The 16,788-nt window shown below is 39.9% G+C and overlaps 1 protein-coding gene across 1 annotated transcript; it reads left to right on the top strand.

Annotated features, from left to right (window-relative positions):
• Positions 1-377: 377 nt before the first annotated feature.
• cds2 (CDP-diacylglycerol synthase (phosphatidate cytidylyltransferase) 2) lies at positions 378-16,419 on the top strand. The gene is made up of 13 exons (XM_035165734.2): positions 378-621; positions 4,995-5,137; positions 5,900-5,996; positions 6,088-6,185; positions 7,956-8,095; positions 9,611-9,669; positions 10,279-10,361; positions 10,578-10,665; positions 10,889-10,957; positions 11,880-12,032; positions 12,156-12,275; positions 12,540-12,643; positions 13,191-16,419. Exons 1-13 carry the CDS (start codon positions 553-555, stop codon positions 13,324-13,326), a joined length of 1,359 nt encoding a protein of 452 aa, XP_035021625.1. The 5' UTR covers positions 378-552; the 3' UTR covers positions 13,327-16,419.
• The last annotated feature ends 369 nt before the right edge of the window (positions 16,420-16,788 follow it).

Raw genomic sequence — 16,788 nt, 5'->3', positions numbered from 1 at the left:
ATTTAAATTACATTTGTTTAGTTAAGTGTATTTCGAATGCTCTTCGATATATAACATATATATATAATATCACAACATAAATATTCAGTAACACATATTAACGTAGATCAACATTATATATTACAGAGTACAACATTTGTATTGCTGACAGGAAGATCAAGTTACCCAGAGTACAGGTAAATACAACTGTACATCTACACCTTCAAAACACAGGCACACACCCTGCACTTGGAAACTTGTGCAGCTATTAGTACATGATAATGTTATTAGATAAACTAAATCAATACTATTTATGTCTCTTTTTATTGGAGAATAGTAAGATAGACAGATAGACACGGACTGCATTTATGATTACACAGAGCTTATTTTGAAAAGCGGAAGTTATCTATATCATGCACCCCTCGTCAGGGACATCGATTGAATTCGAGTGAGCAGTGTTGTCGTACAAACAGATCGAGCTCGAGTCTGTCTTTAGGAGAACGTGTGTGTCCGTGTGCGTGTGTCGGAGCCTCAGGACCCCCAGGACCCTCGCTGTGGTCGTTAGCTGCCAACATGACGGAGGTGAGGCACCGAGGAGCCAGAGACACCGAGCCGCCACAGCTGCAGCCCTCAGAGGACAAGGTAGGATGCTAACGCTAGCTAGCTATCCGAGTGGTAGTGGGGCGTGTTACGTCAGTTGGACAGGGTCGCGTCTCTGTCCACTAAACACGAGTGTCTCGGTTTAAACAACATAATATAACGCTACAGGTGTTAGTTTACTCTGAAGCGCGCGGTACAAATCCTCCGTCTATTTACTGGCGTTTTGGACGTGGCTGGCTGATGCTACCCAGTGTTGCCTGGGTGGGCTTCCGTCGTGAAAACATCCAGCAAACCAAACGACAAAAGTTCCAATTGTATCACATTCCTCCATTTGTTGTCTTTATCAGGTATATGCCGAAATATGGGATGACCCTTCTTGTATATCAAACGTACTTAAGTAATGTTTGAAACGACTCCTTCATTTGCCGCCAAGCGAAGAAACAGCAAATTGTGAAAACACTGTTCGAGCTTGCTTACTGTAGCTTTGCTGAACAGAGATCAGCCATGTTCCCTGGTTGTGTACCGCCGTTAGTTTGCTTGCTCCAGCTTCAGAAACACTGATGTCTGAGCAGGTTTTTATAATTGACCTGTAACTGAAGGGAAGTCACTGTCCTCTCTGTGTTGACAACACGGTGCTGGAATTAGGGGGGGACTAAGTGTGGCTTTAGCTACAGCTCAGCAACACAGTTCACATGGGAATAGTTCATTTACTAGTGGAGCTCACTTAGCACCCATTCCTAATGTGCTTTCATTTCACTTTGGACTACTGTCAGAAGTTGCTTTTGTGCTTCTACTGTTGAGTGGTTGTCAGTTTATTGTCCTATAAGGTGATGTAGAATTTCAATGACATTTTAAACAATTCACTGACTCAGTGACCATAAAGTTAAAAGTATATTTAATGGATAAATATTAGATATATTCTGCTCTGACATGTTTTTTCCTGCATGAACTTATAAGGCAGGCTCTTAAGAAAATGAGGACTTAATTAATTGGGATGGGGTTCTTTATTATAGTGTTTAGCATAAATAGGAGTAGAGTGACATTCAGTTATACTTTGATTCAACTACATGACTATTAAGAAAATTATCAAAACTCACATGCATTATTTGTAGGTGTTCGAGACCCCCTCATAAATGAGATGGTACATTTTAATTGGTTAATCCTGTAACAATAATTTTCTTAGTAGCATTCCCCTGGGTTTAGATGCTTTGGTCTAAAAGCTTTGTAATCCCACTAAAGATGGGGCGTACTTGTGTTCATCCTTTCACAGCCCACAGATCCTCTGATTTCTAATAAATTGGAGGTAGACAAAGCCAAGAGACACTCAGGGTCGCCACTGGTCTACAGGAAAGCATGAAAGGGGAAGAGTGTGTGTGTGAAATGAGCCCCTATTTTTAGCTCAGGCATCCTGAATGACGGATATTGTTTCCATAGAAACCAGCAGGCGGAGAATGAGTCTGTGTGTGTGTATTCTTGTACATGCTCCTGCAGTCAGCCAGTGGGTTTTGACAGTTACTGACAGTGTTTCTAGTCCTAAAAAAATTATTTTCCTTTAAATTGACTTAATCCAGAGAGATGGGGAGGTCACTTTGGGAATCTAAATTATGTCTGAAAGGTAAACACACATTGATTGTTCCCAAAGACTAAATTTGATCCATAACTTTCTGTCTTTCTAAAAAGCCACCGGAATCAGCAGAGCATAGCTCTGTTTCTCTCTGTAAGAAGAAACTCTTTTTCACTGGAGCTACCTGCTCCTCCATCACACGATTGGTTGTGGAGAAAAAAATCCACACATTATCTCCAGATTAATTAATCAGCCACAATGCATTTAATGCACTCTACCTGGTGGCCTTATTAACCTAAATGAATCATAACCTAAATGGTATTTGCAGTATAACGTGCGGGAAAATGCATATTTTGATGTGTTGACCGTACACCCAGAGCCTCAAGCATTTAACATGTGACTAAGTTAGCTTTCTGTTTTTAATGATGTGTCTTGTTGCTTGTTGAGCTGTGATATGCAAACTGCAGTCTGCAGTTTACGCTTGACATTTTGGTAATTTGTTATTACAAAATGCTGCAACACAGACATTCAATCAGTCTTTGCAATTACTAATATTGATGCAGTGATTTTGTCCTTATGATTATGATAACAAAGTTTCATGATAAATCAAAAACCTCATTTAATTTGTATGATTTGTTATGCAGTAATAACAAGAACAACACTTCCTATGAATAATACAAAAACATAACATGAACACATTATTATGTGAAAAAGATTGTGTTATTTTCTCTGAACAAGAAACTGAGCATATGTAGGAGTTACATAAATATAAAGTGGTGGTGAAGATAAATATTTTTTTGGGGGAATTTCTCCTGTTAACACAGATCATGTGAATCTTAAAGCATTTGAAAATGACATGGTATGATCATAATCAAAACAGATTCTTTCCTCTTCCTTTCCACTGTCCAAAACATATTGGTTTATTACTTTGTCCTCATTAACTGGAACTCTTGGCAGACCCCTGGTGAACCATTACTTTGAATATGGATGATATTTTAGTTTTGTGGTTTATTTACATGATTAGAAAAACATAAATATGAGATGGTAATGGTATTAGTCACGCCTATAATTAATCTTTCATGAAAGGGAAATAAAGATTGAAGTAAATTAATAATGACAGAAGTTTTCCTGGCCTAGTGCACTGTGAAGGTAAATAAAATAACACTGGACAGCTCAGTAAGATGATAAGATAGAATAACTGGCTTGATTTTAATGCAGCAAGCAACAAAGGTTTAATATTTATTGAAAATATTTAGCTTTAGTCTGGTAGCAATGTCTAACTGTGAAAGCCTGTGTGTGAGACTGAGTGGGCGTCACAGAGGAGTGAGCCAACCATCCGCTGTGTGAAATGAGGAGAGAGCTGTGAGCCTAATTTGGTCAGCAGCAGCAGAGAGGTCAGTGGGGAGTGAAAGGACGGACTGACTTGAGCAGACCTCTCAGTTTTCACCAGAGGACCTGTTACTGTGTGTAGCTGCTGTCAATTGTGGTTACATCCATCATTTGATTGTTGTTTATGGCTGCATTTTAAGCTGGCCTCCATTAGAGAACAGATGGCTCTGAGACATCAACAATATGGATGGAGACAGTTTGGCTGAGTGTTTAGCCTCCCACACAACCCTGCACCAGGAGTCCTGCTGCTGCTTGCGTAATGCTGTTTGTGCACCTCTGATACCATGGATCTGAGGCTATTTGTTCAATGATAATTATTAATATTTGTACACATGTAACAGTACAGAGTACATATTTGTATTTTGAATTAGTGTTAGTAAAAGGAATCGGAACTAATGCACCATTGACCCACAGGGCTGCAGAGGCTTTGCACATTATCCCATAGATTGTTCTGTACTGTACTGCGATATGCTGGCAAACTTTCCAGGGTGTGCTCACCACGACCCCTTAAAGAAGAACTGTATAGATGATAATGGATATATGTGTATTATTAGTCAAACAGTAATTTGTTATCATGCATTTTCACTTAATTTATAGTGAATAGCATTGAATAGGTGCCATACTCACACAACTTTGATGTATTCAGAGCTGGTGATTACAGTCTGATCTGGGAAACATACAATAACTGTAATAAAATGATTGATGTGTGATGATGTAGTTGCTCAAACAGCATCTCATATATCTCATCATGCTAAACCGCTGTCCTCTAACTAACGTTGCATTTAAATGTTAACAGAAGTTATTTAAGCCTGCGTGGCTGCTTCTTTCTCTATTAATTAAAACATTTTACTGCTGTAGTGAAACAGTTTGACTCAAAGATTTTTTGACAGGGCCTGGTAGTTTGATCGGAATGATGTTATGTAAATTAATCTTTGTTTTTCATCCAGTCAGGGTGTGTGTGTGTGTGTGTGTGTGTGTGTGTGTGTGTGTGTGTGTGTGTGTGTGTGTGTGTGTGTGTGTGTGTGTGTGTGTGTGTGTGTGTGTGTGTGTGTGTGTGTGTGTGTGTGTGTGTGTGTGTGTGTGTGCTCTAAAGGGCAAAAATGACTAAGAGCCATCTTACCCAGATACAGTATCATGTGATTTAGTTTGAGGCCATCTCATGGCATTCGTCATGTAAATACTGTTCACTTTTGCTTTTACTGTTTACATTGTGAATAAAGATTCTCACTCACATCCCTTTTGCTGACCACAGTATGTGCTGGGCTGTTTTTTAAAAATATAATCATATTCTTATATAGCAGGTGTATCACACCTTCTCAAACTGAATTCAGGTTGAAATAAACTCAAGTTTAAATGTATATGAAATGATTTCAGATGATTCCGGGTTTTTTGCTGCAACATTTTATCTTTGCTAAATGTGTTTTATTTCTCCTCTGTCTGTGTGTGTGTGTGTATGTGTCAGGGTTCAGACAGTGAGCTGAAGGGGGAAAAAGATGTGGGTTCAGACACTGAGACCAAGGTGGACTCAGGGGTCCCAAAGGTGGCTGTTCCTTCTGATGACACCCCAGAGGTTCTAAACAAGGCCCTGTCTGGACTCTCCTCGAGGTGCGATTTCTGTTTAGGAGAAAATCATACTGCTGAGTTTACAGTAATGAAAGTTGTCAGTATAACAGTAAGACTTAGCATTTTACATGTTCAGTAAATAATGAATAAACACAGATCATCTAAGTAACCTGCGTTTGGTATTCAGAGTATTTCTGTTCATCACCACATTTTCTAATATAGAGCTGCTAAACTAATCAAGAGGTCCGTCCATGTTTTTCCTGGACTTCATCTCTGGACTGCTTCACATGCAGAGGTGTCATGATTCATACAGAGCAATCCCTCCCCACACATAGTTTTCTGTGAACAGAAGATATGAGTCCCTGAACTGTTTTACAGATCCATGTTTCTGGCAGTAATGTTGATAATATCAGACGGGGGTTGTGTGTGTATGTGTGCGATGACATGATTAAAGCTGCAGTCATATAAAATATATTCACATTGACACTAACAGGCCACTATCTACACACTACACATGATGAAGCAGCACATCGTATGTGTGGGATAAAGCACATCAAGGTGTCCTGATGTATATGCAGAACAAACATGTCTGATTTACTGTTCTAATGTACAGATACCAGCCAATCAGAAACTAGTATTTTTTTACCCTGTCCATGGCCAGTGTCTCAGCTGGTTTATTTACACCACCTTTTTCATTTTATTTTTTTCTTTACAGATCGAATATTAAACCAGATGTTTGGTTATATGTGTTAACATCTGTGTTTTATTCTTCTTTGAGCTGACATGTTTGTTTGCTTCCTTCAGATGGAAGAACTGGTGGGTACGAGGCATCCTCACACTGGCCATGATCTCCTTTTTTTTCTTCATCATCTACCTGGGCCCCATGGTGCTTATGATGATTGTGAGTACAAACAACACAGATGCTGCTGAGCAAACTCTTCGACAGCTCTTAAGTTTCTTGCCCGGTAGTGACACCATGTTTCTCTGTGCAGGTCCTCTGCGTTCAGATCAAGTGCTTCCATGAAATCATTACCATCGGTTACAGTGTCTACCACTCGTACCACCTGCCCTGGTTCAGGACGTTGAGCTGGTGAGGATTTTCACACAAACCCACACAAAATCACACACTACACAAAGGTGTCATGAATGCAGCACATTTTCCTTTTTGCTTCTTTCTTATTGTTTCATCTGACGTTTTATTTTGTTGCAGACTTCCTGAGGTTTGTTATTCTGACCTGTTTTGAACTCTTGAGTAGACTAAAGATTATTAAACCAATCAATAAAAGTGGCAAAAATACCGTGAATCATTAGTTCTGTTTGCAGACCTGCCAACCTGTGCATAACGAGTACGCATCTCTTCATCAAAGTACTCCGGTTAAGTACGCAAAGCTCTGGTGATGCCTTGTGAGACAGTTGTGCAGTACTCAAGTGTAGAGCCTGCAGAAATGCAAAAGAACATAAAAAACCACAAATCATAGTGGTGGATTCTTTCCGCTTGTCGTAATACCAAAAAATAATAACAGGCGGGGATGATTGACTCGTGTATAATGTCATTTCAAGAGAGTTGCTTGGACCATTTAGCAAAGGTAAATGAGAATGTGAATTAAGTTAACGTTAGCCTGACTTTACATATGTATTAGAAATCCAGCTCGCTTGTTCACCAGTCATTTGAGTTAGCAATTTCAGTTATATTGTTTGAGTATCACAGATGGTGAAACAGGACTTTTCATAGTTGTCATAATATATATGATTGCACCCAAACCTGTAATTGTAGTAAACAAAGCCCCCTGTCCACACACTGTAGAAAGTCTTTGAGTTACAGGGAGAGGTGACCATGCCTATGTGTTCTGCACAGTCTACAATACTTGGTTATATCTTTATAATATCTGTCATAAAAGTAAAATGTAAAATGTTTCTGTATTGTCAAGACTAAATTTAAAAGGGATAAACACACAATAAAACTGTCAGTACCAGCTACGTAATCAGGTTTATCCCCTGAATGAAAGTGATGCTTAGTACTTATGTTGGCGAAATATTTTCAGAGGGAAAGATGTGAAATACATTTAGGCCCAAAAATAGGACGGTAATAATATAAGCAATAAATAAGCACACATGTACATGAGGATACATTATTTTTGGATATGGTGACGCTGTGAGGTTGGCAGGTCTGCTGTTTAAACTTAGCAGTGGTGTTCTGTTTAGATCAGGGGTTTTCAAAGTCTGACACTGCCTCATCCTACATTAGCCCCCTCCCCCAATCATCTACATTACTTCCTGTTTTCTGATCAGGAACATGTTTTTCCATGATTTTTAAAATGGATCTGTGGACAATTATATTTGTGATGGATATTGGATAAAATGATATCATTACAAATCTAAAAATATATGCATCATGTCATTTTGTTCACATGTGACTAATTGACGACTCATAGAAGAAGAGATTTTTTAGTTTTATTTTAACTCCCTCCATGAGCTGTGTGTCACAGCTCCAGCTGCCTGCTATGTTGGTGAGCTGAACTAATCTACAGTTCAGCTCACCCACATGATGCTCTCTCTCTTCATGCCACGTAGGGGCGACTCGCTGTACTTTGAAAACCTCTGGTTTAGTGTCATAGATGGCAGACTCCTGACATTCAGTTTGCCATGTGCATGAAAGACCTGATGAAAAGTCAAACACCATCTATGGTTAGTACAACTATGATGACAGTCTACTCACATTATTAAATCATTTCAAGATGATTTAAAATCAGTGCTGATCTGTTACCAGTTTTTCTGCAGGCATAATGAATTCAGAGTCTGATTAGCTGCTGTTATAAAGCTGACAGATTTGTGCATTTGCCTTAATCCTTTTGCCCAACAGGTACTTCCTGCTGTGTGTAAACTACTTCTTTTATGGTGAGACCGTGACAGATTACTTCTTCTCACTGGTGCAAAGGGAGGAGCCACTTCGCATCCTCAGCAAATACCACCGCTTCATCTCGTTCGCCCTCTACCTCACAGGTACCAACAAAATAAAGCCTGTAAATGTCTGTTCTCATGTTGGTGTGTGGGAAGTATTGACATCACTTCTGTTTACACACTGAGATTTCACAAGTATATTGTCATTTCATTACACCACTGTGCCTCATAGAGGTGTATCAGTCGTACAGGTTTTTCAGTGTTGATGTGTCAAGTTCCACATTTTGTTCTAGTATAGAACATTTTACTGCATAAACAGTTTTATGGGCAGACAAGTGGAGACCAAGTCACATGAAGTAAATGTGCCACATACTGTAACACATGGACACCGTGGCCTGACACTAGCCATTCAGAGGATTTTCTCAAAACTTTTCTATAAGACTTGTGGTTGCTTAATCCATCACTTGGGTATCTAGTAGTTAATTTGAAGATAACCATAGGGACTATATTTATATCACGCTTTTCTATTCTTATTTACCCCTCGAAGCACTTTATAGTAAAAGTCACATTCACCCATTATCACACACATTCATACAGCACTACTATATGCTGCAATTTTTTTTCTATCACACACTGTTTTCGTACTACTGACACAGCTGCCAGGGGCAATTAAGGGTTCATTATATTGACCTAGGACAGGTTGGCAGAGGAGGATCCAGGGGTCCAACCAGCCCTCTGGTTAGTGGACGACCTGTGTTAACTCTGCTGTGGTGTGATATGTGGCCACAGGACCAAAGAAATGAATATGTTTGCATTTAACCATGATTCAAAATGATTGAACTGAGCAGACGTGCGGTTCCCCAAAGCAAGTGTGAGTATGTCGTTTGCTCAATTTGTTCATCAATTAGAATTGATCACAGAAGATGAGATGACATCAGGAGCTGCTAAGCTTGTCTCAGCAGATGCCAGTACATTATTGATTAGGGCTTTCTTTAAACATAGTAAAAGACTAATTAAAGATATTTCTATATATAAAAATGTTGCTTGTCATACTGAACAGACACAGTTCTAACCATAGAAGACCCACTTCCTGTGCTACATTGTGACTGTTAGTGATTCAGTGCTACTATAGCTGCGAACAGATGGCAAACAGGATGTGGTGTGGAAGGAAACACTCTGACTCTTTCTGCCTCCTGTCGACGAGACTCGAGGTGAAATAGAATTTGTTAAGATGATGGTGTCAAACCTTGAAGTGCTCAAATCTGCAGTGTTTTCTCCTGACAGATGTTTTATATGTTGGGAAGGAGTAAAGAGACCAGTTTCCTAGACTCTTCTGTGTCTGGTTTGACTACTTTTCCCAGAGTCAAATTATTTTTGTCTTTTCGCAGTGTCCTGTCCTCAACTCAATCATGTTTACTCTGTGGAATATATGGCTGAAGCAGTTTTGAGCTCCTCTCTGCTTTTACTGCTGGGCTTGAAAATAGGTTGAGCTAAATTTAGTCAGTGTCCCCAAACATGACCTGGATTCTGAATGAATGAATCTCCTCCTTCCAGGCTCTACACCTCTGATCATGTGCCTTTTAGGTATTTCATTCACAATTATTTTGGTTGTTGCAGGTTTCTGCATGTTTGTGCTGAGTTTGGTGAAGAAACACTACCGCCTTCAGTTCTACATGGTAAGTAGCACCATACCTCCTCCGGCCTACCAGCCTCAAGGCCACTGGGTTATTGATAACGCTTGTCGAGATACATGCCCTGCAGTATTAACTGTGTTATTTTAGTCATGTAGGCAGTAAACACTGAGAGTTTGTATGTAGATACAGATTCTGCTGTGGAAATTTTTTTGTTTAGCACATTGACGCCATTGGTCCTCATCACCAAAATCAAATCTTGTTTTATCTCCAAGTTAATGTCTTTGTCTGTTTCTTCTACATGTATGGCTCCTCTTTTTCATCCTGAGATTTATTCTTATTGTATTCATATTGTTCTTTCAGTTTTGTGTCCATGGCATGTTAGAAATGACAGTAACACTTTCTACGTGCTGTGAATTTTTCTTCTGTATTCTTATATCAGTGCAGACATTTTATAGGGGGCCTGGCAGGAAAAATGTCCCACAGCAACTGATTCAGATAATTGCGTTCTCACATACAGCCCCTCAGGAAAATTGCAGGAAAATGTGTGGAGTTCAGTGCCTGTCTGAAAGAAGCTTGAGGTTGTTTTGAAATAAAAGCTAAATTAAATGTATCCTAGTGAAAAAATACTTGTTGTTAATCTTTTCTTCACAGTTTGGTTGGACCCATGTGACTCTGCTGATTGTGGTGACTCAGTCTCACCTTATCATTCACAACCTGTTTGAGGGGATGATCTGGTAAGTGAAGAGTCCTTTGTCTCCTGTTAAAACTACATCTTAACTCAATCAATGGAAATACTCCTCCTTAATAATAATACTGTAATAATGTTATTTTATGTCCTGAGCATGTGTACACAATTATTGATTAAATGATTACTGTTTTCTGATTGCGTTACCAGACATCTTGTTTTCGTTAAGTCTCATAATGACTGATTTGAACTTTCCTTTTTATAGGTTCATTGTTCCAATTTCCTGTGTGATCTGTAACGACATTATGGCGTACATGTTTGGTTTCTTCTTTGGCCGCACACCGCTCATCAAGGTCGGTTTGTTTTATTGTTCTTTGAGCTTTGTACACCAGATGATTTGCATCAACAGAAAACATGTTTTTAGTAAATTACTCCCCAATATTTAGAATCATTGTACTCTGTACTGTGTAGCAAACATAATGAGAATCTATCTAAAGGTCTGGGTTTTGGTTATCAACACATCAAACATGGTGACATGTTAACTTGGTATCCACACCTTGACTTTGTCCTCTGCAGCTGTCCCCTAAGAAGACGTGGGAGGGATTTATTGGAGGACTCTTCGCCACCATTGTGTTTGGTATCATGGTAAGATATGATTTTACCACACGCCTCTATAGAGTTCTTGGTTATTCACACATGAAGCAGAGCCTTTGCACTCTGATGTCTGGTGTGTTGGTCTTTGCTGTAATGGCTTGGTGATTCAGTTGACTGTGACAAGTATTATAGACCCCATTCAGATGTGGTATTATCATCCATCCTGTTATCCAATCCCATGTGGTGAACTATTACAGACACAGATGCATCCTGAAATCTGATCACTCAGACCACATTTGGAGGTGTGTGAACGTAAATAACTCCTGGGACACATGAAGGACCGCCTACTCAGCTGACGTCCTCTGACTTGATGCAGTTTCTCAATTAATCAAATGTACTTTTATGCTTCCATATATTGATTAGTTTTTTTGGCCACTGCCACAATATTAACATTGATGAATACGTAATGATTAATACTTTTCTAAAATTGGTAAAAATCTTTCTTCATGAGATTGCACAAGATTAATTAGGTCCCTCCTGACCTCTCTCTGTCTCTCTGCCCCTCTCTCTCTCGCCCGTTCGTAACGACACATTCACCAACATACAAAAACACAGTGACATCTGTTTATGCGACAACATTTGGTCTTCACGAACACAAATTACATATGTGATTATATGTAAATAGAGCAGGGAAGTGAGATTAAATCACAAGGGCTCACAGGAGACACATTCAGGGCACATTTTATTACCAGGTGTGAACAGACGTACTTAGATCTGAGCACTTGTGATCAGATCTGTCATGACTGATGTTAATACCAGGTCTAAACATGGCCTTGCACAGTATATTTTAAAGACCAAATCTTAATCTCAGACATGAGAAAGCTCCTCCGTAGCCACGTAAGACACCAGCTGATTCTCCACATGACTTTGACATGTACAGCCTGTGAGTAACTGAAGCTTGCTCTGCTTGCAGTTCTCCTATGTGATGGCTGGCTACCGCTACTTTGTGTGTCCAGTGGAGTTCAACAACGACTCCAACAGATTCCAGGTGGACTGTGAACCATCTGACCTGTTCCAGCTGCAGGTCTACGCCCTGCCTGCCATCTTGGAGTCTTTCACTGGATGGGTAAGACTCAACCTGCTCTGTTCCTCGTCTATCTGGCTTCATTTGTTTGATTTAGTCAAGTCCCATTTAATAACACTATCTGCTGGACTGTGTGAGTCTCACATTCCCATGTTGTCTCCACAGACCACCGTGCGCCTCTACCCATTCCAGATCCACAGCATTGCGCTCTCTTCATTTGCCTCCATCATGGGACCCTTCGGTGGCTTCTTTGCCAGCGGCTTCAAGAGGGCCTTCAAGATCAAGGTAGAGATGTAGCACACAAACCGAGACCCCGGTAACCAATCAGCATACACACAGTGCCACAGGCAATCTGCTGCTGTTTTCTCAGTCTGGTTCAACTCTGCAAAGCCTCCTGGTGTAGGCCAGCATTTTAGAATACAGTTTATCACACAGATTATTCTATGCATGTATTTTTTTTTTACATTTATTTTATTATTGTTAATGACTTTTCTTTCTGAAATGTTATATTATGTGTTCAGGCATGTGTACTGTCCTTTGTCCTTTCAGGATTTTGCCAACACTATCCCGGGTCATGGAGGCATTATGGACAGATTCGACTGCCAGTACCTCATGGCCACATTTGTTAACGTCTACATTGCCAGCTTCATCAGGTAAACACACGATAGCTATATGAAATGTGTGACACTATTTTTTGCTTGTGGTCTGATTTTGTGTTTGACACTAGTGTGTGTGCACTATTATAATGCTCAACACAACTGTTAATCATTTTAACTTTCTATGCCAAGTCTTTAATATTGTAGGTAGCTAGTTAGCTGTAACATGCTAAAGATTAGAGCTTTGGTTAGAGCAGAAAAACACAATTAAATTCATCCTTTTTCTCATGTGTTTTTTTGTTTTACTGTAGCTCGCACACCATTTTGAGAAATCTGAGCTTGATTATACCAAGCAGGGTTTCTACTACATACATTTTTTTGTAGCCTGCCACTGCAAACGTTATTAGGGACAGAATCACTTGTTGACCGGTGCTTAGAAATGGGCTGCCCTCCCTCTTAAACTAAAAAACCTAGAGGAAACACTGTCGAGTTACGGTTGTTGTTAAGCTGTGTTTGGTTAGTCGCTGTGTGGAAGAAGGATTTTGTGAAAGGTTGATTTCGAACAGTGGGATGTGTATCTGATGACCTCTCTGCCTTCCATCAGGGGCCCCAACCCCAGCAAGGTGATCCAGCAGCTCCTGGCCCTCCGACCAGATCAGCAGCTCTCCATATTCAACTCCCTGAAGGCTCACCTGACGGAGAAGGGCCTGCTGCCGGCGCTGGGGGGGGCCGCCGCCTAGATCCGGCTGCAACGACAGCAGCTCCCCCTTGTAGGGGAGACAGGAAGGCAGCGCCTGTGGGTGATGTGCAGCCCTGGAGATCTGGGAGACTCGCAGTGCTTTGTGTGAGCGAGAACACAACAAAGAAGAGAAAAAAACAACAACAAAGAAAACCCGAAAAAAAACCACAGCCTTGGTTCATTCCATTTCACTGCATTGTGTTCATATAGTCTGTGAACCATGTTTGTCACACCAGTGTTTTCAGGTTGTTAGTGAATTACTGTACTGTTACACATTTCCATTATTAGCAACTTGTATCTACTCAAACTGTTGAACAAATGTCGGTCAGCTGTACATTTCTACCCGTATACAGGACATCCTCTATATACCTATTACTGTGTTAATATTTTATTGTAGATTTCTTTGTTTAAATGCACTGCTCTCAACCCTGTTACTCACTGTATCATTCCTCCACCTGCCCCCCCCCAGACTTTCAATTTTCATTTTCATTATTGTGATTGTTTCTATTTATAAATAGATGGTTTTTATATTTGCTATGTTCTATTATATCTTAAAGGTCGTGTCTGTGTCGCCTTTTGCCATCTTTTCGTGTGTGTGTGTGTCTTTTGTCTGTGTTTGCTGCCATTCAACATTTCAAAGCCTTTCGTGCTCAGTCAATTCATTTAAATCATATTCTCCTTTGTTATCTACGGAAGTTAGTCTGAAGTATTTGATTGAATCTGACAAACAGAGTCCAGTGTCTTGATTCCCATCTGTTGGTGGTTTTGTTCATATATTGGCACTTAAGCAGAACTCAATCTGCAAAATGCTCTTTTATTATGAATGAAGGCCAGACACAGTCCATCCTCACCTGGATGCCATTTCATGTCACATTTAATTTTTTGTTTTTATTGACCCCATTCAGTGTTTCTACATATTTTTTTTAATCTGAAATATGGAACTGGTATGTTCATGAGGTGCTGGGATTGTTTATTATGGCTTCTATTTGGGATGTTGTTTAGTGGTAGGCCTGTCACTGGTCTTCTCCACCTATTAGAGTGAGTTATGTATCTGATGTTTAAGTTGGAGTTACAATCCACACACCCCAACCAACCAACCAACCAGTGTTCGTTCCCTGAGGTTCTGAAGCAGGAGATATTGATCACTGGCCAATATTTCTCTGATTTAAAATATAAACGCTTCTGTACTGTTGGGTTTATTTTTGTTTAAGATTTCTAATTTAACTGTCAAGGGGCACTGAACTGATTCTTTAACATAAACATCTGTAATACTCAAACTGCCAAAACAGTCGTATCTTGTCCTGACTGTAGAGTAACTTTCTTTTTAAGTCTGGGAAAATAACCCTGATGTCATGGTGATGGTGTCCCAAGTTATCTCGGTCTGAGCTCGGGGAAAAAAAATCGTACCTGACAGACTTTTAAACAACCTGGACTGTGGAATTTCTAAACAGTGGTAATTCAAGAGCAGGGTCAAATGATAAAATGCTATTAAGTTGGATTGTGGGAAGTCTCTGCTGCGTCAATTTTTGGAATGTCTTGAGTTCACTCTTTCCTTCATCCTTTCATTGAAAATATGCCTTTTTTTAAACGTTCAAACTTTGAAACTCAAACAGAGAGTTATTAAAAGATGACAATGTGCAAATGTATATTAAGCTTAAATACTCAAGTATAAAAAAAAACGTTCAATAGATTCCAAAAGCCTCGATTGTTAATCTAGATGTGGTCAAGTTTATCTGCAAATTGGGCTCAGACACTGCAGCAAAGGTTAGTGCAAACTAAGATTTCACTGTAATCGTTCAAGCATATCAGCCAATCACCTCATCACGTCTGTTCACAGCCATTATTTTGATTTTGTCCATTAGGTGTTCATGTGTTTCTCCTTGTCAGTGAAGTGAGATAAAGCAGTTTGTTTTCAGTGTTAAAGGACTAAACAGCAATACGAGCCATCACCGTTGTCTGTAGCAGGCATGTGAAGCTCAGTATCTCCATGTCTCATGGTAATCATAAAAAACATGCTATCAGTGCCACTGTATGAAGCAAACACGCTCTACATGTTCTTTTTTGCATTTGAATGTCTCTCCATATTTCTATCGATTGATTGATTGTCATTCCATTCATGTCTGTGGTTTGACGTGTGTGATATCCAGCCATGCAGTCTTTAACTTGACTTTACTAAAAATATTTATTTTATTGACTGTAAGCACACCACACCTTTTCAAAGTGACTATATTGTACATTGAAGATGTTTAGAGACATGTTGAGTGTTCTTTAGTATTTTTGGTTTGAGGATAATTTAAGTATTATTATTGCCATATAGGAAAGAGCATTGAGATTCTAGAAACGTATTTTCTCTCTGTCTTTTCTTGCTGTGACTTTAGTGCATCTGGGTGTTTTCTCTGCTCATCCCTGGTAGCTGTTGTGTGAATCAGCTTCTGAAGCATTGTGGATAGTCGTAGTGCTGCGTTGCACCGTCTCCCTCTGAGTAGACAGGAAGTTTCCTGAGAGAGAGGGTGTGAGGACTCGTAGAAACCTCACATTTCTCTCTCTCTGTGGTGGTTTGAGGTGTTTTGGGCCCCACAGCTCTGTACTGCCATTTCTCTGTGTGGTTTTGTAGATGGCCACTAGAGAGAGCTGGAGCTCCTGTGGCCGGCCACCCACTGTAACACCGATGCTGCATCTGAGCAGCAAGGTGTGACCCTTGTTACTGCCGTTTGATACATTCCAGTACCCCTGAAGTTGAGAGGAGGCGGACCATGAGGGATCAGTGATATTTTTTTCCGTGGCACTCAGGAAACCTCCTCTGTGCCATATCTAATCAAGTCGGTTTATTATTGTGAATCCTGCCCTGCCAAGACCCTTCTGAAAGGAATGTATGGGAGTGATGAGTGTCCAACACTGTGTAGGCTCCCCCCCCCCCACCACTGGACAATTATTTTTGTGTTTATAGATTCTCTTTAAAAACTATATGAGTTCAGTATATTACTCTTAAACTGTGCAATGGTTTGTGTTTAGTTGTTCGTTTGTCGAGAGCAAACTAATGCTGAAATGTGCTTTGCTTTGGTTCAGAGAATATTAAAGATATATATACCCAAAACATCATGTGGTTTGGTGTGTGTGAATGTTTTATTTACTTTGGGTCTTCTTCCATATTTTGTAAAAAGATCTGCCGACAGATAACAGTGGTTTGTTTCATTAAAGATGGAGGAACGTTAGTGGTTAGTAGTGACTCTGCTGCAGCCTGAGCTGTGAAGCAACATCCTCATAGAAGGAGACAAACCATGATTCAAACCATTTCCTATAACAAGACCCCCCTGTTTTTATTTCCACAGCAGACCATTAGTCATGAAAACTCCCCACTAAATGAAGCCATGTTAGTGAATAAGCCTTGAAGCCACTTACGCATGACACTGATAAGAACAAGTATGAACACGGATGTAAAGGCAACATGAGGCGACGCGTTATG

The sequence above is a fragment of the Hippoglossus stenolepis genome, chromosome 9 (assembly GCF_022539355.2).
Source record: "Hippoglossus stenolepis isolate QCI-W04-F060 chromosome 9, HSTE1.2, whole genome shotgun sequence".
Taxonomy (NCBI): domain Eukaryota; kingdom Metazoa; phylum Chordata; class Actinopteri; order Pleuronectiformes; family Pleuronectidae; genus Hippoglossus; species Hippoglossus stenolepis.
This window is presented reverse-complemented; position numbering and strand designations above follow the sequence as displayed.